The sequence below is a fragment of the Agrilus planipennis genome, unplaced genomic scaffold (genome assembly GCF_000699045.2).
Source record: "Agrilus planipennis isolate EAB-ADULT unplaced genomic scaffold, Apla_2.0 scaffold162, whole genome shotgun sequence".
Classification (NCBI taxonomy): Eukaryota; Metazoa; Arthropoda; class Insecta; order Coleoptera; family Buprestidae; genus Agrilus; species Agrilus planipennis.
Window position 1 is genome coordinate 108,336 of NW_020438904.1, and position 27,840 is coordinate 136,175.

The 27,840-nt window shown below is 32.4% G+C and overlaps 1 protein-coding gene across 3 annotated transcripts; it reads left to right on the plus strand.

The window, feature by feature from the left end:
* Window positions 1-603: 603 nt before the first annotated feature.
* Window positions 604-27,834, plus strand: LOC108739660 (sonic hedgehog protein). Of its 3 annotated transcripts, none has more exons than XM_018473662.2 (3): window positions 604-668; window positions 19,112-19,373; window positions 24,754-27,834. In XM_018473662.2, the coding sequence occupies exons 1-3, from the start codon at window positions 636-638 to the stop codon at window positions 25,446-25,448; spliced, it is 990 nt and encodes a 329-aa protein (XP_018329164.1). In that variant the 5' UTR covers window positions 604-635; the 3' UTR covers window positions 25,449-27,834. The 3 variants fall into 3 exon arrangements, with proteins under 3 accessions (XP_018329164.1, XP_018329163.1, XP_018329165.1); XM_018473661.2 differs by lacking the exon at window positions 604-668 and adding an exon at window positions 765-887; XM_018473663.2 differs by lacking the exon at window positions 604-668 and adding an exon at window positions 15,796-16,218 and having other exon boundaries at window positions 24,754-27,833.
* Window positions 27,835-27,840: the final 6 nt, after the last annotated feature.

Consider the following 27,840-nt stretch of genomic DNA (forward strand, 5'->3'; position numbering starts at 1 on the left):
CGGAGGGTGAATGCGGTACCATAATAAGTTACAGTCAAATTTACGCCCTCTTTGAGACCATTAAGGTGCCGTACCTATTCGGCCGCCCCGACGTATTATTATTTCTTGCCTTTCACAATCAAAACAAGCCTAACAGAAAAGAAATCCACACTAATAAAAGGATACCTCATATTGAAAGGCAATTAAAAATAAACTAGTAGGTACAACTTCCAAACGGGCAGTGGTAAATTCGGCCGGTCATTACGACAGGTAGAAGAATTCATTGAGGCCAAAATATAAATTCGGCCGCTCCGTTCAAATCTACGGAAAATTGAGTAGGTATGTAAATTCGGCCGGAAAAACTGCTTCTATACGTTTATTGGAGAGTACATTTACCTTCTACATATAGCTTGAGGTATTTATAGTTATTCAAATAAACGGAATATTAAACCACAATAAAGCAAAGCTTTATCAAAGAAAGTGGTAGTTTCTTTTAGTATCTAATGCAATTATCATACGTGTATATTGGCATGTAGTCATCTTCAATCAAAACAATGCCTACTTGAATTTAGAAAAAAATTCTAGTTACAGGAAGTTTGAAAATATTTAGTTTGAATAATTCGGTTTTAACAAAATACACGATTAGACTGGCTGAAATGTGCAGATATGATTTTGTATCGAAATTAAAGGTACTGTGTTAATACAATATCTAGTTGATGCTTTGGTTTTTTATTGTTGCATATAAAGTGACAAGTGACATTGACATACTGACATTGGCGCTAATAACGTGTTAATTTATTAGCTACTTCTTCAAGATTCTCTTTTTTTATTGATTATAAGATCAACTGGCAGTTATAGAAATGGGGCTGCAAAGTAGAGAAGTAAATATTAGGAAGGGAGTCAAACAGGTATGTACACTGTCACCGCTACTTTTTAATCTGTACATCGAAGACGCGATCAACATCATTAAAGACAGTACAACTGTAGGGATAGATATACAGGGGCAAAAGATTAGTATGCTTAGATTTGCAGATGATATAGCAGTATTAGCATCTAGCAAGTAGGAGTTAGAGATAGCTTTACATAAAATGGAAGCGGTACTGACAGATCAGTACTGTATGAAAATAAATAAAAGTAAAACTAAAATACTGGTATGCAAGGGAAGAAAAAGTAGGGAAAGAGCGAATATAAAGATAGGAGATGAAAAATTAGAAGAAGTGGCTAATTTTAGGTATTTAGGAAGTCAGATAAGTCAGTACGGAAGGAGTGTGGAGATATAAAGCAGAGGATAGCACATGATCGAGTCGCGTTTAATAAAATGAAGTCACTTCTATGCTCGCAAAGGTTGTTAAAGGTGTATGTTTGGAGCACGGCGTTGTACGGGTGTGAAACATGGACCGTGGGAGCGGCGGAAAAGAAAAGGTTAGAAGCGTTCGAATTGTGGTGTTATAGGCGGATAATGAGGATAACGTGGGTAGAAAAGGTTAGAAATGAAGAGGTATTGGAAAGAATAGGAGAACAGAGGACTCTATGGAAGTCAATAAAAAATAGGCGAGATAGGTTGGTACAACACCTTCTCAGGCATGAAGATCTAGTCAAAAACATATTAGAGGCAGAAAAGGGGGGGGTAGGAGGGGTAGAGGTAGACCTAGATTAGATTACTGTTTGCAAATAGTTAAGGATATGGGTTGTTCTAGCTTTAAGGAAATGCGAAGATTAGTTTAGGATATGAAAGAGTGAAGGTGCGTGTCCAATCAGTCTTAGGACTGATGACCTTATGATGATGGTGAGGTAACACTAGAGATTTTCATAAAATATGTTGTTTTACTAGTGAAGATGAGGGGTAATTGTTTTCATCTAATGACACATCGATTAATAATTTAAACATATACCTATATTATATTTAACCGGTCAATTCCTCAAAGAATAGTTTGTCTAATAAATGATTTTATAATTTATTTATTAATTGTAAGTACCCACTTACCTAAATAATCATGTTTCTTAATGTGATGATAAATGTATTAAGTCAACCTCAGATTTTAAGAAGATACCTGTAGGTAATTCAATTAAATTAAATCAATTGTTAATGTTCTGTAAATTATTTGCGTCACACCTGACAAAAAGAAGAACACTCCAGTATATGTAACAACGGAAATTGCGTTGCAATATACGATATAAGATGGTTATGCTAATTGATATAGATACTTATTAATTAGAATGGAACATGTATGTTATTAGGTTGTTTTCTTGATTAACTCAAATTTCACACCTGTTTAGCCACCGCTTATGTACGTACCTATAGATATACCTATGTGTAGATACATGATGATTAAGGCCTTTATCCCTATGGCGATCACCTTCATTACTTACACTATTTAAATATCATTGAGTGAATAAGACGTCTCCGCCGCATACTAATGGCGAAATGCACCTGAACAAACACAACTAATTGACAATGCGCTTTCATAATTTCGCATTAATTGATGTCGTTTGTTTACACGCTTGTTACAACTGCGAGAACAGCATAATGAGCGACAACTGATATACCACTTAGTTTTTATATATATTTTTATTATACATGTTATATGTATAGTATATACCTACCTACATAGCTAGATGTATAGATGCTTGTTCACGATGTGTATGTAAATACAAATTTCTAATTAATTGCGGAAAGACAAATAACGTTTGATACTTTGCTTTTTCAGGAAAAAGGAAGTAAGGTGCAATAATTTTTTTTTATTTCTTATAATACTTTTAGTAGGTGCGCTATACAAGGTTTGAAAGGCTATAAAACATAAGTAGGAAACTCTGGATAACAAACGAGATTGTAGGATTAATAGAAGAAAGGCGGAAATACAAAAACCGGACAGACGAAGAAGAGCAAAAAATATATAAAGTGGGAAATAATTAGGAAGTGTAGAGCAGCTAAGGAACAGTGGATTGATATGAGATGTAAAGAAGTAGAAGAAAAGTTTGAAGTAGGTAAAATGGATGAGGCTTATAATATGATTAAATGGAATTTTAGAGAAGTAGGGTACAGTAGTAATAATATAAGAAACGAGGTAGGAGTCATTCTGATAAAAAATGAGAAAAAGGCAGATAGGTGGAAAGAATACTTAGAGAATCTATACGTAGCCCATGAGTTAGGAGATATATATTAGGGAAGAAAGATAGTGTGGAGATAGATGAGCTTGGTTATCCCATAATGAGAGAAGAATTCGATTTAGTATTAAAAAACTTAAAGAATAGTAAGGCAACAGGTATGGGATACAAGCAGAAATTTTAAAACATGCAGGACAAAAGCTTAAAAATCGTATGTTTAAGCTAGTTAGTCACATTTACGAGACGGGGAAAGTCCAGGAGGATTATAAACGGAACGAAAAAGAGAAGCGCGGATAGGTGCGAGAAACTTAGAACAATTGAAGACTCGATCAACATTAATAAAGACATTACAACTGTAGTAATTTCTCTGTAAACATTAATATTTGTTAGGTACTAAACAATATATGTATTTGTATCAGTAATAAACAAAGGATAGCGCAGGGGCGAGTCGCTTTTAGCCTGGTATGGCTCTGTACAGGTGCAAAATACCTGACGGAATAAGTTGAATAAGGTAATATTACAAAGAGAAAGAGAGCAAAGAGCTCCAAGAAAAAGCAAAGACAAGATGATAAAACACCTTCTGAGATAGGAGTAAATAGGGACAGGAGAAGACCTAGATTAGATTACAGTTAGCAAATGGAAATGTGGGATGTTTAAATTTAAGGGAAATGCTAATATTACATCATCAGGAAAGGAAGGTGTAGAGGTGCGTGTCGAACCAGTCCTCAGACTGACGACGCTATGATGATGATGAGGATAATGAACGTTATCCGACAACTGTAGGGTTGTTTTTTTACTTCTTTTGCCTCACGCATGTGTATAAGTGTCCCCTTCAAATGATTTATACATACCTAACTCTACATGCGATTTTTGTGTCTGGGAATCCAACGTCGTCTGGAATATGAACAAATGTAATACGGGAAGTTGTTCGTATAAAAGAGTAGCTTACGTTTCTAACCATCAGGCGGATATATACCGAAGGTGAAAGAGCCTTACCTTTTTTTGTTATTACATCAACTAGATACTGTTCAAGCATTTTCAGAAAAATACCTCCATGGGTTGGAACAAAGGGGTGGCTTACAATTATTGCAAAAAACATGAAATATTTTGATCATATTTCATTATTTTGGTAAAAATTGTATGCCGCCGTAGGAAAAATTAGTTGGTGACTTTGAATTTGAACTTGATCGTGACCTCTGTTGTAATCTGAAGTGAAATCGTTTTTTAATTGGAATTTCAACTCAGCAATGGAAAGAGCGGGAAATGTGATGGCCGGAAATATTTTTGAATGTATAATATTAATATAATATATTCGTTTTGCAATAATTTCTGTACAATGCATTAATGAATTAATTTTTTGAATCAACCTTACCCACTCCAGATATCCTCAAATTAATGAGGAAAATTGTTTTTGAATTTAACCCTACAAAAACTAAAAATGATTCATTACAAATAATGATATACATTGGTTCGACGATTCTGCAACCTATATTCTTAGATACGTATCGTCGGTATTGGTACTATCACCTCCTCGTAGCTTACTTACGTTAGTGGTATAGTACTGGTGCGTAAAACCAGTTGTCCAAATTCGATTCCCGGCAAAGGAGTGACAGCACCTCCTCCTTAATGTGAGGTTATCTGTAGTGGTTAAAGTTAATTCAAAAATTATTTAATTAATGCATTGAATTTAACCCTATAGAAATTCAAAGTGACTCAATTTCTTTGCACTTCACTCCTCTTCGAATTAACAAGGTGCTGATGGAACAAGTGTCATCTATTAAACATTTCGGAGCCCTTATAAGCGAAGCAAGCGACCCTAGAATGAAATCCTCTCAGGAATCGAACAAACCAGCCGGATTTTCGCCTCCAAGGAAATCATTTTCGCCAATTGAGATCATCTAAGCCTACAGCTACGTGTTACATCTTCCCAGCCCTTTTGTATGGATCCGAAAGCAGGATATAAAGAAATTCGCATTTGTGATGTACTTGTACCGTCTTATGTTGCATAAATCATGGGTAGATGTAATAATTAATGAAGAAATATACAGGCAGATGGGTAAAAGTACTGAGTAACCATTGAAAAGCGACAGCTTCAGTGCATTGTACACAATTTGAGAAGAAAGCGCCGCGAGATCCTCCGACTTGTCATTGAAGGACAAATCGAAGACGAAAGATCTGCGGGAAGGCGGAAGAATTCGTGACTCAAAGATCTTTGTTGAAGATTCAAAGGAACATCTGTAAAAAATTTCAATTTTACACACCATATCATAGCTAGTTGAATTGCCAAACTTCCAAAAAAGGAGATAGTCTCCTGAAAGATAAAGACTTTACTCCTGTCCACCATCCCTTCTGTTCCAACTCACGTGTCCGGGAATTCAATTAAATATATCGATATAGAGAGATATATATCTGTAAATTTTTGAGCACTATCTCTATGACGCAATTAAAAAAATGAGGCACATTCGATCTTTATATCTAACCCCTGTATTTAGTAAGCTGTCGGCCTGCTTAGAAACGTAAGCCCCTCCCCCTTTATTATCTGAATAAGTTACCCTAAAATTTGTCCATTTTCCGTATGGGGTTGATCTATTTACTCATTTCGTTTAGCTTTTGACGTGCAGATGAGTAACACTAACCCGAGATAAAAATGTCTCAGAGTCTCTAAAAGCGATACTCGAGTCTCCGTCTCTCATCGAGTTTCTCTGGTGTCGCTGAGAGAGACTGTCGAGAGACAAAAGAAATGTTTAGCGTCTCGTTCAGAGAGACCCGAGTCGCTTATAGAGAGATCCTCATTTCGTATCCAGTCTCTGAACGGGAGACTCGAATCTCTCAACAAGAGGTGTCACGATAGACATATTTCAGAGATCCCAGTCTTTCTAACAATTAACAATTTTATCGTTCGAGTCTCTCATACAGGGACTGTGAGAGATCCATAAAAACACCTAGGCAATAACTGAGAGACTGTGAGAGACGCTCTCAGAGACGCTGAAAGACTCTGAGAGACTGAAAATTTTTGTTTAGGGAACAATTAGTTTTCACAAAATTGTATTACTATTTAAATTTTCAAAGTACTTATGAATCCTTAGTAAGGTGATAAAATTGTAAAATTACTTGTACAATTATATGTAGGAATTATAACTGAGTTTTATTTACATATAAAGTAAAACTTCACCTCGTTCCACATCTAACACTCACGTTTCAAATGTTGGGCAAAATATTCAAACAGAATGACAGAACCAGTAAACCTCATTGAAAAACAGTCGATGGAAACTATCCACAACCATTTTGATATTTACTATGGAAAGGTTAAGTTGGGTTGTAAAATGTATTCTTCAATTTAAAACTCGTGGTGTGGATCCCATAAAAACGAAATAGATTTCGGCAAAAACCTTTATGTGCTTGTGGTTTATTTATTATCTGTAGCTACAGATAAAAGTATAACTAAAATAATAAGATAGATGAAAACGTGGAAGGGAGCGTTTGTAGATATATCGGTAAGGACAAAGTGTTTACTTCAGTCACCGGAAGACAACCATACTTTACAGTGTTTGACAGTAAACGAAGCCGCAGAGGTTTGAAAGCGGTCCCCGGGGTGGCCCGGTAACAATACCTCTGTCAAAACGATGCGAAGACGAACAGGCAAACATTGGTGTTGCTTGTGTATACATGTTTCCATTAGCCCATTTTAAATATATTGCTTTTAAAACTTTTAAATGAATACACATACAAGTCCCAAAGGAGACCGCTATGGCCATTTAACTTCTTTTGGAATGTTGAGTACAAAAATCAAATCTCGTCCTATTCTTGCTCTCCTTCATTCAACTTACATACGTCCGATTACTTTCAAAGAGATTCCTCTTAAAAATGAATAAACGAACAAGGTTCGGTCACATAAACAATAGAAAAGTGCCTGTTACATCCACTTACTCAAATAACTTTTAAATAAAACTTTCGGGCACATTTTATTTTTACTAATAAAATTACTTGTAATTTATGATTCTACGATTACTATGACATAATTCGCATTACGTTGCCAAATCATTAACTATATTCGTGAATTCTTACACGACAGTTATTATGAAATCACGACGAAAAAATGAGGGTGCTAAACCAAAAATACTTTTTATAACAAAAAAATTATAACTTAAATAAATAATTGTTCTTCTATGAATGAACAGTTTTAAAATAAGTCAACTTAACATAAACCACATACATAGTTCAATTTGAACTTATTATAGATTTGAAGTAAGGGGTTCTTTTTCTTCAGGGCTTTCGAGAGCACTATTACGTGCAATGAGCGGTCCGGAAGCTGGTATCTACTTTTCCTTACAAAATTTCCAGGTTATCCGCTAGATACAATTTTTTATTTTGTATTAATAGGTAATATTTAATTCAATTACTTACCGTTCACCGAACAAAATTAAAATTGCCACTTATATTTAGCCTTAAGTACCTTGTTATCCAAAATCATTATTTTAAAATTAAATGAAGATTTAATTTAATTAAAGTTAAATCTAATACTTTGGAGAGAAATATTCAATAATTTCCTATTTTTTTGCATTAATATTTGAACACGTAATAAAAATAAGCGTTTATATACCTCTACTTATACATACATTCAGTATACTTACGCATTGGTTTTGTTAGAAAACTATTCACATACGGGTAAAAAATCGGTTATACAGGAAATTTATTTCTGTCTGGCCGGGTTGGAAATTACGTGTCGTTTTTGAATTTAATATTTCTCGCTGTCCTTGTGCTTTGAATACAGATCGCAACAGCCCGTGTTAGTCTGTATTAAAATCAAGCAGCTTTCAGCCATTTTGCCAAGAACACAATGTATGGACTGGGCAAACATAACTCATTCCAAGCCTGCTTGACCATAAACGGAATAATACATTTTTGATTACTATCTGCTATCTCTGCCTTGCGACAGCTTGCTCACCGCCAACAAATAAAATTTATAAAATGCTGATCATTTTTCAACTTACAACCAGAATATAAAATTACCTATGTATGTATGTATGCACCTAGCTTGCTAATAGTTTTTTGCGCGGTCGCTTATAAGTAAATAGGCAACTCTTTAATTTTTATTTAATTGTACTCTGTTAATAATAAAAAAAGAAAAATTAGAAGTCACTGTTTTTTAGTAACTATGAAGTTAGATAATTCAGCAGAGATATAAAACAAAGGATAACGCAGGGTCGAGTAGCCTTTAACAAAAAGAAGTTCAAAAAGTTAGAGATATGCCCTTTATTAGGATGCGCCGTAGCATAATTCCAAATTCAATCATATTTGTCTGTGGAGCTCATTTCTCCACCGATCATCGAGCGAGAACTAGACAAAAGTGTACAGTACCATTTGCAAAATTATTTAAACTGTCTCATTCAAATTTAAGAATATGTTGTATTTAAAAGCATATTTAGCCAAAAATAATAACAAGTGAATATTCACACACTTATAAAACTTTTGCTTTGTTTTCTATTATTAATTTATACACATTTTTATTTTAAGAAATTGCTAAACATTTTCGTCTAGTACTGTACAATTCTAGCCGATCTCCTAAGACCGTCCATCGAGAGCTCTGCTCATTCAAGCTTGTTCCAACTATTTCTGTCTTGCTCACGCCTAGTGTGTATTCTTTCTATCTTCGGGAAGATTTCTTCAAAGTCACAATTCTAACAAATTGAAATAGACTGTACTTTTATGTTGGCGAACGGTTAATTTAGAAATCTAAAAATGATTGTAAAAGGCATATGTTTGGAACACGGCTTCGTACAAATGCGAAACGTGGACAGTGGCCTCGGCGGAAAAAAAAGGTTAGATGAGTTCGAAATGTAGTGTTACAGGCGAATGATGACGTTACCGTGGATAGATAAGGTTAGAAATAAGGAGTATTATAAATAGTAGGAAAACAGAGGGTACTATGAAAATCAATAGGAAATACTCCATATATCTAGGATGGTAGGATACCTCAAGCATGACACGCTAATACTCAGAAACATAAGCAGAAATAGGAGTAAGTATAATAAAGTAAGTGATAAATCCTCTCAAAATACACAGATTGTACCTACCTATTCCATGCTGCGACGTTTGTTCTTAAAACGTAAAAACAATTCTATTTTTTTACTGATATTTATCGAGATAGTTTAAAGATCAAAACATCAAACGATTAGTATCGAAAATATCCGTCAAATTTCTCTTCAATATGCAATAATTCTATAAAGTAGCTAGTTAAGTACAGTACATCATTTTTATTAAAACAACTTTTTTTTGAAATAAGCAATAAATGACAAAATTAGATTTACTTTCACATAATAATAGCAAGTGTTAACACATGGACATACGTATGTTTCTGGCAGGCTGTTTCCTTATTTTACCGTGGAAATGTCTTAAAGTCCCTAGTTATATGAATAACATTTCTCCATCTACTAATTATTTATAGGTCAGTGTAATAAATCCGTAAATTAACTTTTATAATAACATTAATTCTACGATAGAAATTATTGAAAAAATTCCGAAATACAAATTTATCGGTCGATATAAACAACAGTTTAATCAAAATCTTTCGGAAATGATATCACAGGGTTATGAAATTTTATCAAGAATTGTGGCACTTGACATTTCATGAACTCTGAAGTAATTTTGCAATCAAATTGTTAATTTTCTGTTTTAATGACGTAAAATAAAAAGGGTGCTAATATTTGCATGACACTGTATGTACCCGTATCAGCTTAATGGACAAATAATTTGTCATTTTTTTCTAAAACAGCCTTTTATTACTGTTTTATGTTGAAATTAGATAACGATTTTGTGCCGAATGAAACAAAAAAATTTTAATAGAAACATAAATACTTAGTATGAAGATATAAACCGTATAAACTTTCCACATGCCCTTTGTATTCTTTGCATTCTTCATTTTTGACGAAGAACAAAAAGTCAAAGGTTTATTATCGCGTGCACCGGAGAGAAGAACTTCACCAGGTAGGTATTTACCTACAACAGACTTACACACACATATATATATATATAGAGACATACATACATACACACACACACAAATACAGAAATCCCTGTACATAGTATGGACACATAGACACGCACAAGTTATCGTGTAGAAGTAGGTGGAGAGTAGCATAGCGTGCAGGTCAGGGCTAGGTCATTCCCAAGATGCGCCCGCAGAGAGCCGATCGACCATTATGTAGATATTATGGTGCTGCGATGTGTGTGAGAGTTTGGTAAGTTGTACATGGACATGGGTATCTACATACGGATATTATGTACTACGTATAAAGATGGTTTATGTTCTAATATATACGCCTTCTTTCAACCGACCTATGTATGTGTATCACCACCAGCGTCTTTCCGAAAGCTTAAATCATCGAAAACACTTTTTTAAACTTGAAATGAATTAATACTGACTCTGGTGCACACAATAACGTAAAAAAATAATGCAATGGATGATCTTAAACTTGTACCCATTCATTTTTCTTATTAAACGTAATTAGATACATATATATTTATTGTGAAATTACATTGTCATGAGATATACTATCTAACATCACCAAGAGCAGGTGTAATGTAATGATACATTTTGATATAAGAAGTGTTTTTTTATACCAAAATGTCTTTTTCTTTTAGGCTTTTATAAAAGTTCTTTTTGTAGAATTTAATATTTTTAGTTATTCAGTTCCACAGAACTTAGGGATAGGTCCAGAAATCTTCCTTTTGGGGGGTGGGGGGGAAGGCGATGACGAAAAGGGGCTGTAGGGACATATTAAAGAAAAGCCTTAACCCAAAACTTAAATAGGTACCTTATTCACAAGCTTATAACCTAAACTTTAAGCTTTTTAAACCTCGTAACCCGGAAGACAGCATTTAATTAATATGTTGATGGAATCGGCATTTACTTGGTAAAAATTCATTATAAAAAATAATAGAACTTGTAATTTTTCACGATATTTTTCTTTTTTCCACTACAATTGTTTCGCTAACACAGTACCTTTTTCAAGTGGAGTGCAGCTACTATTATTTTTTTAATTTAATATGGGTTTAATGTTTTATGACAGGATTTTTTTAATTTTACTACTCTCGAATCAAGGTTTAGACACCTATAGGATGAACCCCCGATCGCCCTTATAACCTTCTCGCCATCAACAATCCCTTACAGAACACTGTGTAAAAAACTGTTACAAATGTTTTGGCTTTCATGTATGTCTTTTCAAAAAGAGATCGTCTAGAAATCGGATACCTACCTATGAGAAAAATAGTTGTTAAAGTGAGTGAAACAATTCTTTATTTTAGATGCCAGAAAAATGTAATAATTTAATCGTTTTCATAAAAAGTCTTACTGCACAAAATATAGTACATATCTATAGCTGTGCGTCCAAACTCATATCGTATTAAATTCAATAGAAGCTTTCCATTTAGTATTTTCTAAATAGAAAGAAATTTTGGAAGTTATTCACGCAGACTAACAGGAAGCAGAAATTAATGTTTAGAAAAAGACGCTTAAAATATGAAATAGAAATAGGCTTGTGTCTACTAAGAGCAAATAGGATGGATTAGAGTTTCTAATGATTAATCGCGATATGGAGATAACAAAAAATGAATTATTTATTATAAAAAGTAAAGATGTAAAATATTTTTAGACAATAAAACCGGTAAAATAAGGTTATAATTACGTGACAGTGAACACCAATCAGAAATTGACGTCACGCCGTGCAAAACACTATTGTGGTTGTTGATATTTTCCTTGATTAGAACAAGTTACTCGACATATTTTTTGTTTTGAGCAATTTATGTAAACTTAATGCAGTTGTTATAATTATATCTTGGAAGACGAGCACGGAACCAGGGTTTATGCTTGGTAGATTTTTTGTGGTAATTTTCTCATTATACGGTACAGAATATAATTAATCATATCATTCGGCAACTGGAAAAATACAACTAATACATATCATTTTATTAATATACTTGAAAAATTGTCATTTTACAAAATTCATCAGATTTTTATTAGATTTAGAAATAATTGTGTTGTGTGAAATATATGTGTATGAAGGTACTTATTTTAAAATGATCTTCACATTCTTAAATCTTTCGATAAACTATCATCCCTACTTGCAAGCTTTAGCCACTTTTTTGGTATTTGTTCATTATTGGGAACATATATATGTATAAATCATTTTTTGGTGTTTTTATAGTTGTGTTTTTACACTTTAGCACTACACAGTACTAATAATAAACGAGGAATTCATTTTTAATTAAAGAAAACTAACAACTGTTATAGGTACATGACACGATTTGTTTAGCACGACGTGACGTCATTTAAGACGCCATGACAGTTTGAGTGTTTTCGAGGTAAATTTAAATCGGTTTTGGAAAACAGAAAATACGTAAGGTAAATGTTAGATTTTTTGTAAAAATACACATTTTTTGAATAAAATAGATGTTAATGTACCGTCTTAACCAATCTTTCAAATTTAGTCAACTAGCCAATTAAACATTACCGTTTATTTTAAATTAGCAAGTTGTTTTTCTGTTTCATTGCGCTCAAGTTTATAAACTATGGGCAGATACTTAAAATTAGTTACTAAGTACAATCGACATTTGTTTCACGTCATCACGTGGCATCACAAGCACGTCTCACCGCGTACCTAACCGTCTTTGCCTCTTAGTTTAATGAATATTCCTTGCAATTTGTCCATTCCATTAACAGGCAATAAAGTTTACTGGCCGTTATTTTGAAACGCCAAAACAAACACGCAATAACCATAGCTCTTTGTGTTCCAACAAGCGCTTGTAAAATTTACATTTTCCATCCTGTCACAGAGGGACCGTCCACTTCTACGATACCTGTGCCTGGCTCTCGTCGACGATCATTCTGTATTCCTTTTCCATCGGTACCCTTATATTGCCAACATACAGTAATTCCAACGACAAAACGAACGAACGAATGAATGAATGAGTGAATGAGTGAATGAATGAATAAATGGATGAATGAATTAACAACACCTTATGGATTTTATTGTTTACCCATTACTTATTTTATTGCTTCAAAAATATCAGTTTATCAAATAGGAAACACCCTTGTCACGATTCGTATACCCTATTACATCTAATAATGGCTAATAGGTACGTGTTTAACTGCCATTACGCCTATCTCTCTATCTACCTACCTGTGGGCCTGTTTTATTACTGTATTTGTATTTGACGCTTTTGTTCTTATTTGTTGATAGCACACAAATTCGGGTCTACCTACATACATATATATATAACAGACTGGTTTATTCCATAACGTTTATGAATGAATTGGCAGGTACGATACTACCGTATTTTCAAATCGAATACCAGTAACAGTTTTATGACTAGAGATTTTAACGATTGATAAGACGAGAAACTTATTCAATGTATTGTCTGTGAATTTGTGTCGTAGGTTTGTCTCATGATACTGTGTATATCTCAAGTAGGTAACAAAAAAATTCTGTGAACTGCATGAAAGAAAAGTCGATTGCAACAGTACAAGATAAAGGCATTAAAGGCGCAGTTATAAATAAATTAAAATGGTAAGGTTCTATAATTTTAATAACTTTTTGCAGTATCGATAATAGCGATTTTCATGTATATTCAGACTTTCAAAAATTCATAACTCGGAAAATATTAACTTTACCAAAAAAACTTTTTTTATCAAGATTAAACCAAACAATATAGGTGACCAGAAAAAGTTTTTTTGGCATTTGTTTAAACAATATCCGACAGGTCTTCCGAACAAAATTGCATAAAAAAATTTAATCCAAATAATTTTTCTTACTCACCCGTCCGTATTGTCTGGACTAAAACACATAAACAGTATACAACCTGAAGAGAGAAGGCCCTCCGGACTTGGAACTCAAAAGGCACTTCATTGAAGGGATAGTGAGATGAGATCATCCGAATGTATATTGTAGAAATTAAATTAATTACTTAACAAATAATTATTTCGTCTGTCCTAAATACAGTCTGGACTTCATATATAACAAATTCCTATTAACAATAAAAATTGCTTAAAATGTAGAAATTACTTGACTTTAGTTCGTTTTCCTTATTACCCAATTATTTATAAAACATTTATTATTTGTTTGAAAACGCTTTCATCGTATTAACGATTCGCTGTATTTATACAGTTTTTTTACCTCTATATCGAAATAGAGGCGCCAAATTAAATGATTACTTACAATTACAGACCTCTTCGAATTATTTTAATCAATACATAAATTAATTAGTCACTATTTTAGTTAACTACTAATTAAATTAGCTTATGTTCAGTTAGATAGGTTAGGTTAAGTTAGTTTAGTACACATAGTTTATTGTGGTTAGTTAGTTAGACCACATGAATTTAAACATTAATCATACATTAACATACTAGCTGACCGTTATGTTTAAATACTAGCCCTTTATATTTAATACTGACATATAGTGTTTATATATGTTAAGGGAAAAATGTGTAATCCGTCATTATATACAATTCCTAGGAAATGCGTATAATTCCTAAAATTGCCCGGAAATGTGTGAAGTAAACTATATTAGACACATTTCCTAGGAAATCTATACATTTCCTAAATAGCAATCGGAAATATATTACATTCAAGATGTCAATGGGTACGCGGGGATAGCGGAACGAGGGCAGCGTTCTCAGTTTTTTTAATTATTTATTTTATTCACAGGAAGCACTAGTTTTTTACATTTCCTAGTTCAATATCGGAATTTCATACAATTCCTAGGAAATGTATACATATGTAGGTATTAAAAAATCTTTGAAAAAATATTTTATATATTTCATAAATAGCCTCGGAATTGTAAACATTTCTTAGGAATTCCTAGGTTTTATACATTTCCGGTAACATCCGGAATTCACGGCTTGACTTGATATTTACCTCGTCTTGACGTGAAATCAAATAAAAATCAAGCCAAGTAGCTAATACATTTCACATTACTTGCTTATTTGGAAAATCAAGTTCTTTAAGTCGATAAGATTTATTCAAGACTAAAAACTTGATTTCTTTGTTAATCATTTTATATCTTCAAGTTATTTTTTTGCTAAATTGTGATTTTCTTTACTGACAGTGTCGAATTTAACTCTTCAATGTGACTCAGAATGTACGCAAAACACACGAAATGTTTAATTTTAGTGTCAATACTAGGAATAAAGCATTCCAATTCATTTTAATAAAGATAAAATATCAACTTCGATAATGAAATGAGTTGTACTTTCATGGTGCCCTTTTATACCGAAATAAGACCAACCTAGTTTAAAAGAAAATTGCATTTCATTATGAATATATTTTTATTCTCAAATATTTCATAATTGCATAAATAATTCGCTTGGATTGATATCAAGTACTTAGGTAATATTAAGAAGCTTAAAATTTTTTAACAAGTCAATTTTTGAAAGGCTTATTTTTGTTAATAAAAATAAGGAAAAGCTTCCAAAAGGTCTATATTCATATTATGAACATCGTCACCTTTGAAATCAAATATAACGACTTTTTACAGTAGAACAATTTTATTAATAAAGACAATAAAATTGTGTATTTTATTTCAAAATATTCAGAAAAGGCTTGTTTTGCATATTGTATTTGAAAAGTATTTTTCATTCTAAAGGTGATTTTAGTTTTAAGTTATTTTTGTGAACAAACGCCTAGGTGTGTAGATAAAGGTATGTTTCGGATATTTTGTGGCACCCCCATCACGTTCTTTCGAACCTCTTTGTCGGTTATAACGTTGACAGGAATAACAAAAGTCAAAAATAGCCACGAAACATTGTCTTGTATCTTTGTACCTACTTATATCGCACTGTGCTATTGCTAATTCTAAGTAAGTACACAAGTCAAGTTTGTTCATGGTTTAGTCGTATTATTTTAGGCCTGTTAACAGGTAGGACTCAAAACGCTTCTTTCAACCTGTGACGAATCTGGTTATTGTCGTCCAAGATTACCGAACACCCCACGGCGCGGCCGTAGCTTCTCGTCCTAACAGTCCGTAAGAAAAGTGAAAATTGATTTCACGTACGTCACTCACACCATACACATTACTAGCCGTCGAAATGGGAAACGCCAAAATATTGGAACCATCCATTCGATTCACGTCATGCCCGTTGTTAGTAAATTATTTGCTTGAAAAACAGAACTACTAAAATACATGTTTAGATATCTGTACAGGTAACTGAGTGACATTCCGGAAATGGACTGACACTTAGTTTTTCTTAAGTTCGTGTTGTGGTAATTATCCAGAATTGGCGCTCCAGGCCAACATCGCACCAAAAATTTTTTCATCGATTTCCGGTCATTCCACATAATAGATTTAGATATTAAAAGGTTGGAGAGACAATTTCTTATTACTTTATGACTTCATAAATAAAAAATAATTTTTTCAATGATAATTTTGCAAAATTCAAATCACAGTTCTAAACTATAGGTGCGGGAAGGGATGGGTAAGGAGATCAGGGGCGGAAGGGGGGGTTAAAAGTTATACAAGCTTTTAATCTCCTAATCTCACGATTGTCACTGCATAAATTTCTTTTATTAATATTAAAAGAAGAAATGGGTATACATACACCGTATACCCTATGACGTATGCTGTAATAAAGAAAACCGTATCTCNAGGGGCGGAAGGGGGGGTTAAAAGTTATACAAGCTTTTAATCTCCTAATCTCACGATTGTCACTGCATAAATTTCTTTTATTAATATTAAAAGAAAAAATAGCTATACATACACCATATACCCTATGATGTATGCTGTAATAAAAAAAAACTGTGTCTCTCCCGCCTCAAATATAATCATTAAACACTCAGAAATGAGTAGAAATCGATGAAAAAATTTTTGGAGGGATTTTGGTCTGGAGCCCCAACTGTAGGAATTGTATGATATTCCGATATTGTACTAGGAAATGTATAAAATTAATGCTTTCTGTGAATAAAATACACTAACGAATCAGGCAGGAACATTAAATTAACTCTAATCTGGCATAAATCTACCTAACCTTGCAGGTAAATATCTAGAATTGGGACAGTTTTGAAAAATTATCATTCAAAAAATTTTTTTTTATCTATGAAGTTATAAAAGACTGTCTCCCCCATTTAGAATGACCGGAAATCGATGATTTTGGTCTAGAGCTCCAATTCTGGACAATTACTCTCATTCTTTTTTTGAAACACCCTTTTATCCCCAAAAATAGCATAAAGTTATGTATATCATTATACACTCTGTACTGGTTTGTAGTAAAAGTTAACAAGAGCTGTTATAGCTATAAACGAAAAAAATGTAATCGCTCACATTAAATCGCATCTAAGAACTCTAATAAATCTAACATCATTGTAGGAAATTTTCAAAAATTTAATGTGCCCTTTTAATTGATAATTAACTAACAAATAAAAATTGTAACTAAAATTCCGTTTCGTACTGCAAACCCTTAAATATTTTCTTATCAATAACTTAACAATATGAATCGCATATTGCGACATTGAAAACTATGACATCTCTTACTATATCCATCATATCAAGTATAAAAAATTAAAAAAAGGGAGAAAATGGTTTTTCTATTTTAAATTAGAAATTCGTGATTAATTAGGTTTTGTAGCATATCATGAGGTAAATAAATACTATCTATACTAAAAAAAAGTATATGGTTTGAGAGAAAATTTGGAATTTGACCAAAAACTTTGAATAAAATAAGAAATAACGAATAATATGGAAAATTTTTAACTGACTTTTGGCAGTGAATATGCCTTGATTTCAACTTCGAAACAAAAAAATATTTAGTTTCAATCTTTATTAATAATGAGCGTAAAACTTTTTAATATGTTTAAATAATAATTAAAACTTTAAAATTGCATTTATTTCAGACAATTATAAATATTATCATTATATTATCAAGTAAAAACGAGATTTTCAGCTAATTTTTCATTTTTTCCTCGATAACCATTTAGTGAATTTGAATAACCTTACGCTAAAGTGATTCTCCAGAGTTCAAGTTACTTATTATAAAAGTTTGAAATTTCTGGTAGCTTTTTTTCTGTTAATAAAAATAAATTTAATCTGTTCGGTTAACGAATCTCCATAAAATGACGTGTAAAATTACAATTTTTTAAAATTTCAATAACTTTTTAACGGTTTAGTGAATCGATTTGTAATTTTTACAGGAGTTTTAGAATTGAATGAGGAACGTTCTTCCAAATTTTTATTTGTCTCGTAGCATTTTGACATACCTCCCAAACAGCCTTAAGTAAAATTCAGAGGCATAAGGTGATGAAAAAACCAGGCTATTCAGTATCTTAAAAACTAATATCATTTACACTATGAATAGATTATAATTTGAGAACTATTGATTTATTTATGTATTTTTATATTACGTTAATCTAAAATTTTTGTGCGTGTATTATTCTGCTATAAATTAAGAATGACACGAAATGCATTAAAGGACATTATTAACGGCAATAATCAATATATAACATGGCATTTCTTAAAACGATTTCCTGTTGTAATAAGCAATAAATGACAAAACTAAATTTATTTTCATGTGCGACAAATTAATATTGAAACACATTTATATCTCCAATCACAATTATTACAGATAAGTAAGATTTCTTAATCGAATAGGCATTTAGGTAAGTAAATTTGTTAAATTATCTTATTTCAATAAAATAACCACCGCATTAATTTAAATTAATTTGTCATATTAATAACCTTCTCTAGTTCCGTTTTTTATTTGTTTTTATTTATTGATATCTATGGTATTACGGTCCAAACAATTGAACATATGCAATTATGTAATACAATACATTTACATTTTTTTAAAAAAACTTAAATTGAATAGGTAAGTCAAAAGAGGTAGGGTTAGCTTGTAAGTGCAGATTAAAAACAATATTTTACTGTTTTTCTATATTTAGTTTTGCGAGTTTCTTCGCGATCTTTTAAAAAAAGTTTTTTAAAGACGCAAGCAGTTATTTGTCCCTAAAATAAATTTATTTTACAATTTAACTTTTGTTTTCAGAGGTGCAAAGAGAAATTAAATACCTTGGCGATAAGTGTCATGAACATGTGGCCAGGAGTGAAATTGAGGGTTACTGAAGGCTGGGATGAAGAAGATCATCACACGAGCGATTCGTTGCACTACGAAGGACGAGCGGTAGACGTAACGACATCTGACCGCGACAGATCGAAATACGGCATGCTCGCGAGACTCGCGGTCGAAGCAGGCTTCGACTGGGTCTATTACGAAAGTCGAGCTCATATTCATTGCTCAGTTAAGTCAGGTAATTGTTTAATCACTATTTTAATATATTACACATATCTCAATTACAATAAATGCGTAATAATATCACACCTTTCTCTTAAAACCCGCTGCTAACAACTCACTAATAATTATTCCTTTTTTGGTTTAGCAAATAGAAAAGATTAATCAAAATTCATATCAGTAACTTATTATGTTGACCAACTAAAATCTTTGCAAAAAAATCAATGATCAAAAGTTTATTTTTTACTAAAGAAAATGATTTTTTTAAATAGTGAAAATTTATACATGGATAGTCATAATTAATTTTAAATTTTATTAATAAGTCGTATTCTTTTTTTATTATTATGCGTTATTTAAAAATGTCATATGAATGAATAAATGGATGAATGAATTAACAACACCTTATGGATTTTATTGTTTACCCATTACTTATTTTATTGCTTCAAAAATATCAGTTTATCAAATAGGAAACACCCTTGTCACGATTCGTATACCCTATTACATCTAATAATGGCTAATAGGTACGTGTTTAACTGCCATTACGCCTATCTCTCTATCTACCTACCTGTGGGCCTGTTTTATTACTGTATTTGTATTTGACGCTTTTGTTCTTATTTGTTGATAGCACACAAATTCGGGTCTACCTACATACATATATATATAACAGACTGGTTTATTCCATAACGTTTATGAATGAATTGGCAGGTACGATACTACCGTATTTTCAAATCGAATACCAGTAACAGTTTTATGACTAGAGATTTTAACGATTGATAAGACGAGAAACTTATTCAATGTATTGTCTGTGAATTTATGTCGTGGGTTTGTCTCATGATACTGTGTATATCTCAAGTAGGTAACAAAAAAATTCTGTGAACTGCATGAAAGAAAAGTCGATTGCAACAGTACAAGATAAAGGCATTAAAGGCGCAGTTATAAATAAATTAAAATGGTAAGGTTCTATAATTTTAATAACTTTTTGCAGTATCGATAATAGCGATTTTCATGTATATTCAGACTTTCAAAAATTCATAACTCGGAAAATATTAACTTTACCAAAAAAANCGTTGGGTTGACAATCGCAACCCTGTACCAAAATCTCCCCGTAGAGAGCGAACCACCAGATCACCAGCGGACACTTTTCTCCTAGAAGTCAAGAAAGAGTAAAGGTACGACCAATTAACTTAATCTTCCTCAGTGACTCGCGACCCCTACCTAATAAGTTGTGTTTTATATTTATTGTTGTTCGTTTGTCGTTAGTTTAAGTCTTTCAGCATATGTTGATTTGACAATGACTGTGCGGAATATACAAAACAAGGGGCGAGCGTGTATTAGTGCACACGCGTAAGAAGTGAAACTTCTTTAGATTGTATATTGTAGTAGTATTTAAACAAAATTGGCTTAAACTATTGCATTAACTAATTTCTAAACACCAGAAAAATACATCTTTATTTCGAGCGGACGAATGCAGAATATAGGTTTAGTTTTGTTAAAAACTTTTACGCTTGCACCATACGAAACTGCAGAGGAATTAAAATCAAAACAGACCCAAACGCAGATGCAATACATACACAGTACATCGTAAGTGCGACCTGCTGACAATTTGTCGAAATGGCATGACAATTTTCAGATTATCGGTTGCTACTAACAGGTTAGCATCTGAAGCATAGACGTATATTAACGCCGTATGTCGTTGTAATAATTTCTTGGTTTGAAAAGTGAGGGAGATAGGTTATGGTTTTGGACTAGTGCTATCACTTTCATGACACGCTTACGCATTATTGTGAGGGAGATAGATATTGTCCGAAACTTCCTTCTAACTCCTTCTTTTGTTGTTTCACAACTCTGACTGCTAAGGCATGTCCATTAGTAAACGTCCATGATCTGAAGCATGTTAAAATGACTCCTTTTGGACATATCTACCAGAGGTCAGACGCGGTGCGTGACGTGACGCGTGACGTTACACTTTTCGGTTTTATAGCTTGGTAAATTCCCTTCCTATCGTCGATAAAGAAGTTTAACTTCAATAATAGAGGGAAAACAGGTGTTTTAATGATAAACCTCTTATACGCCAAGTGACCCCCTCTCATAATCGATACACTCTCATTTATTTATAGGTATATTATCTAACTAATTCTTTTAGGTTAATTTTGAAATATTTTCCCTTTCGTATCTTAAGAAAGGAACATCAATTTATCCTTAATAGTCCACTTAAACAGAGAGGAATCGTTATAGTCCTATACCTTTTCTTCATATATGGAAACAGTTATCCATTCATCCGGTTTCGGCTGAGTAGTTGTGTTAGTGTGTGCAAATGGATCGTTTAGATATAGAACATTACTTGCGTCGACGGCCGACCGACCCATCATGACGCCGTACGGCGTCGCGTCCGTCGACAGCGTCGCGACGTACTTCTTCCTCTACATCATCATTATCATCATCTCTTCATCGTCGTCTTCCTCGTAAGCGGATGTTGCCGATGTCGTAATGGAGAGCAAAAGGCTGCATTTTATGGCTTTCATGATCCTTTTAATGTAACTTTGGCCGGTAATCGCCTGTCCTGTTTGTGGTAAATTATTTGCCGTTGCACGCTGGCCCTTTGGGAATATCTGCTTTTGAATGGGCTCCTACGACACACACGATTAGATACATTTCATTGATGATACACGCAAGGATTGTGACGATGAGATGTTACGATCGTGGGATTGAAAGGGAATTTTATATTTTTTGCGTCTGCTTTTATACATTGAATTCAAATAAAAAAAAAAGAAAAAGTATTTCAATAGTAGGTACAAATTTTCAAAATAAAATAAAATCCAAAAATGTCTGACCCTGGCGAAAAATAATAATCTGAGAAAAATTTAAAATAATCTAGGATATGTTGAATCAGATCCTTACTGAATTTAAAGTATGATCAGAGGATTAAGAGTCAACAAAAACTCAGTTAAGACGAATTATTATTCGCAACGTTTCGTATCCTATATTTAATTAATTATAAATATCTTGTCAGATTTATCAGTCCATATTACAGTAATAAATAAATCAATCAGTTTTCTACAGCAGCAAATAACGATTGGTTTATTTATTACTGTAATGAGGACTGATAAATCTGACAAGATATTTATAATTAATTTGACTAAGTTGAGAGAGAATATTATGAGCGCCTGATGAAGTGTCAATATAGGATACGAAACGTTGCGAATAATAATTCGTCTTAACTGAGTTCTTTATTGACCCTTAATACTTTGATCGTATTTTAAATTTAATTATCATCAAGGATCTAATCCAACATATTTATAATATCTGTAAATACACGTGAAAAAAAATTTGTATGGAATGTGAAATTTGGCATAATTAAAGTTCATATATAGAGGAGTGCAGAAAAATAAAATTTACGTATAATATGCGTTACAGATAGGTATATTAAATTAAGCAAAACAAAACATGCATTGTTCATACACTGCAAAAAATGAGCGAAAAGTCGAGTTGATGATTATAGAGGTACCTCTATACTCTTTGACAAAAGAACCTCAATAACTTTCAAAGTTGAAAACTTAATAATTGCCGTCGAATTTTCACTACTAGGCGACCACTAGTTCCTATTATTATTAGATTGTTATACATATAAAAGTTAATTACTTTTTTAGTTTTAATTTCTATTTTATTTCTATGTACCTATAGCTTTTAAATTATCACTATGTATAGGTGCTTAAAATCTTTATATACTTAACATAAAATTTTATTATTGCAAATTAATGATTTAAAAATATGGCATGTCCATGCAGTTCAGATTAACAATTTTCAATAGATCGTAATTGTTAAAATACAGAATTTATAGTAGCTCTCTTTAAATATCACTTTCCTTGTCAATTCAACTGTAAGTGTAAATTATTATCTATAAATAGGTAGTTTTAACATTAAGAAAGTATAAAAAGAATTAGGAAATACGCGGGTTTAATTTTTTTATTTTCAAAACCCTCCATTTGAGTTTACCTTTAATACTTCAATTTACCTGAGCAAAGTAAAAGTTTTGTTTATTTGTAAGTCTATTGGATTGGCATACCCATTAAGATTTGAGGATTTGTAAAAGATTGTCGAGGATGGTTCAAAGCACGTTGGGTCTGTGTGTAATCGCATTAGACAGGTTAAAACAAGCATCGAAAAAGGGCAAAATACGTACACTTTACGACTTAACGTTGCTACTTTAGGATTAAAAATATATTGGTTTCCTATAATCCATTTCTACGAAAATTCTTATGAATCGGTCAGGTGTAAACAATTCGAAATTCACGCAGTGTTGACTCCACAAGATCAACATTTTAGGCCAATTAGAAAATTTAACGGATGATTAGCTTTTCCCTATGATTCGGTTTTGAGCTTTCAAAGCGGCATAAAAAGAGGGGATTCCGGTTATGACTTTAGCCTCTTTCGGCAACAGTCAAACGTTTCGTTTCTTTTAAATTTAATTAGATTTAGTTTCAGTAGAAAACACAACAAAAACCACCGTTTCGGCTTCGTTTTGAGACATTAGCAAAGAAAAACAAATAGGTATATTTTCCATTATACATATAACTGATGCATACCTATTTTGATAGTACCTACTTTTTGTATTTACAATTTTTAGAAAATAATTTGGGTTCGTCATGTACATATGTTTAAATTCCCTTAATTAAAATTAATTATAATTTCGACTGAAAAATTCTGGAGGTATTCTGTATGTATGTTGCAAGTACGTTAATGATGCTTATAATAATATAAAAATCTGTCGGTAACTGAATAATGCCCATAAGAATTAAGGAACGATTTAGTAAAAAGTGCGGATTTGGGACTGTTGACGTGCTGGCGCTGATTCGAGACTAAAAGGATTGGGGGATAAGCACCTGAGTATAAGGATAAGAACCATTAAAAGTGTGACGAGACCCGGCGGCCTAATCTTTGAATCGTTGTTAATTTCACTCGCGTTTCGCCTTTAATGTCCGGCACAAACTTTATAAGCATCATCGGAGGCTTGGAAAGCCGACGTTAACAAATGACTGTTTGCTCTGGTCGCTTGATAGCGTAGAACGTGTTAATGGATCGGGTGCCGTTTGGAAATTAAATACTTGTGACCGGTGCACGAGATAAGCGGCTGTAACAGGTATCCCGATAACCGAACTGGACACTGGATGCACAGCAGGAGAAATTTCTCTGCAACCACCTAATCTATATACATACATACATATACCCATGTTCAAGACATACATATGTGTTTCAATATACATATGTATTCAATCCACAGGTATATATTAACACACGTGGAATGCATGATAAATTCGTAAACGATTTAACACTTCTAAGTTCTGATTAATAATAATAATTCAATTTAAATATATCAAACAAATGAAGTTTTCTTTTTCTAGAATCTTCTCAAGCTGCCAAATATGGAGGTTGTTTCTCTGGAGATACATCAGTGATAACAACGAACGGAAGACGTCGTAAGCTATCAGAACTTCGAATAGGGGAATCGGTGTTATCGTGGGATTCTAATACAAACCGATTTGTGTTCAGTGAGGTGCTAATGTTTTTGGATTGGGATCCGATGCAGAGGCGACCTTTTCTACAAATAAAGACTGTTTCCGGTCGGACTCTAACAGTGACACCGTCACATTTGCTTTTAACGACGTTCTCCAACGACACGAGGATAGTGTTTGCGGAAAGATTACGTGTTGGTGATAAACTTATAGTAATAAACGAAAAAAACTCTTTAATTAATGAAAAAATTGTGAGTATCAGGCCGATAATTAAACGGGGAGTTTTCGCCCCTCTAACAACCACCGGTACCATTATAGTAAATGATGTTGTCGCATCCTGTTACGCAGTTATAGATAGTCAATCGATAGCCCATTGGGCATTTTTACCTTTCCGATTAGCTTTAAATGCAAAAGATGGCTTCGCAAGGATATGGAGTTTATTAGCAAAACCGATCGAAGGATGGAAAGACACTTCCGCAACAGTTACAAAAACAACCCTACCCACGCCTGGGATTCATTGGTATGCCACAAGTTTATATAATGTCGCTAAATATATTGTCCCTTCGTATTTACTTTATACTTAATCGAACTCATTCCTTGTTGGCAAATTTGATGGACTGCACTCGCTGTTATCGATCAAAATGTCACAAGAATAAATAATCAAACTGTCTCGAACTGTTGGTGGATCTTTACTTTTTGTTTCTAAAATTATTTTTTATGTAACACAGAATTAACTACATTTCACATTTTAAGATTTTCGTAAAGGTTAAAGTACAGTGTAAACTCATATAACGAAATTTAATGAACTGAGTATTTTATTACGTTATTGAGAGTTTTCGTTAAATGGAAGATAGAAAATATAACATAAGTTTCTCTTACAGATAAATAATCTTAAATATCTACTTGATCACATGTGTCAAAATATTTACAAATATAGTTATAACACTCACAAGTGTAGGTAAGCAATTAATAACAAATGCTAGACAATAAAACCAATCGATAGAACTGTTCTTATTAATTTCGGCAACTTAGGTATCGTTTTCAACCGGACAATTTTTTTCGCTATTGCGTATATCATTGTATGGGTAATAAAGTAAACCAACTAAGCACATGTAATTTCTACGCATTGGGGAGTTACTCATTGAATATGTGCTTGTTATATGGAGTTTACATTCTGATTGTTTAGATCAGGGGTGACTAACCCGATTCATCATAGTTTTATAAAATATGTTTATTTTATAATTGCCAAACTAAGGAAAACCAATGTATCGAAAAAAAAAAACATTACTCGTATATCCATATTTAAAAATTAACTGCCGAAATTATGAGAAAAAAACAATATTTTTGTGAATATATGACAAATATTGCCTATTTTATTAATGACATTACAGTTATGATTTCAAAAAAATGCCTACAGTGGATATGGAGATCTATAATTTTATATGCGGCCCGCGGAGTCGTTATTTATTTCCAAAAATGATCATTTAAGTTGACTACTCCTGGTTTAGATAATAAGACCATTATTAAGAATGGGAGAAAGAGGCGTAAAATAAATTAACTAAATTCTAACTTTCTCATAGGAGCAGCAAAACAAAGCAAAAATTACTCCATAATTTTTTTAACTACGTTTCCACCTAAAACACTTTGTTCTACAAAGTCATCTCTACCACTACAGCTATTCCCACCTCTTATCGATTGTTTAAATCTTTAAACTTAAACAATAGTTAAATTCAAAATTTTTGGCATTCACGACAAAAATTAAAATTGATTATTGTACTTTTTCAACATTTTCAACGACGTATCAAAGAGTAAAGACACAATAACAGATATATAATATATCGAATAGAAAATAAGAAAAAACTATGCCGGCTGCGGCTATTGTTCCTTTTATTTTAACGGAAAACAAAAATGGCATTGCAATCTCTAGCAAATCAATGAGATTGCAAACATCACATGTAACCGAAATGAAAATCTCATTAGTTTATTTTTACAGCAATTTCATCTCATAAAATGTTGATATTTGGTATAGTTTTTAAGCAGGTAAGCAATAACTTGTGAAAATGTTTACCTTAGTAAAATTTGTGTAGTATATCTGACATTTCGTCTATTGTTCTAATTATCTTTTAACTTCGTATTGGGGAAAAGAAATGCAGAAACTGAATCCAAGCATACTTACCAAGAATTCCGAGATGAAATGCCCGTTTCGAAGGACTACAAGAGAGTGAAAACAACCACATGACAGTGATATTAATCAAATTTTCTAAAAAAGTGTTTATTATTTTTTTCCTTTTACTATTCTAATACAATATTAAGGATTAGTCCCATGGTTAAACAAATATTTTGATGGTCAAACTTGTAAATTTTTTGTATAAAGGTAATGAATAAAAACAAAAATTTTTTGTAAAACTTATCAAATTCACTGTTGTGTGGACTATTTTCAGTCTTCCTAGTCCTAATCTAAAATTTACAAAATGAAACTACTAAAAGTATGTATTAGTATTATTATGCAGCTTGTCACTGCTAATTAAAAAGTATTAAACATTATTCGTACTTAAGTCGAGTTTGACATTCATCAACAGTTAATTAAATTAGTCAATCTGTTATTGCCGTAGAAATAAAATAATGTAACAGAAAACGTTTATGTAGAACTAAACCCAACTTTGTGATTGTAAATAGGCGTTTTATTTGTAGCCAGTTTATGTATATAATGTACAATGTAAATTTTATAGTTACTGAAATGTTTGTAAATTATAACTATTTATGTAATATATATTTATGGTGATAAATTTTATTTGATAATAAATAAAACATTTTTACAATAGCTTCTTCTCCATGTTGACAAATCGAAAGGTATCAACGCTTCGTCTATTAAAAAAATGGATCTCAGAACAGTTACTTTAGCAAAATTTCAATCTAGGAATTGAATTAAATAACTAGATAATAAAAATTATGTTTAATAAAAATTTTTAATATNAA

Bases quoted from the DNA above. Each gene is read 5' to 3' on its own strand.
- LOC108739660 (XM_018473661.2), top strand. From the start codon at position 840: ATGGGGCTGCAAAGTAGAGAAGTAAATATTAGGAAGGGAGTCAAACAG. The intron at 888-19,111 runs GTATGTACACTG...TTTTGTTTTCAG, and splicing joins TTAGGAAGGGAGTCAAACAG to AGGTGCAAAGAGAAATTAAA. The intron at 19,374-24,753 runs GTAATTGTTTAA...TTCTTTTTCTAG, and splicing joins TCATTGCTCAGTTAAGTCAG to AATCTTCTCAAGCTGCCAAA.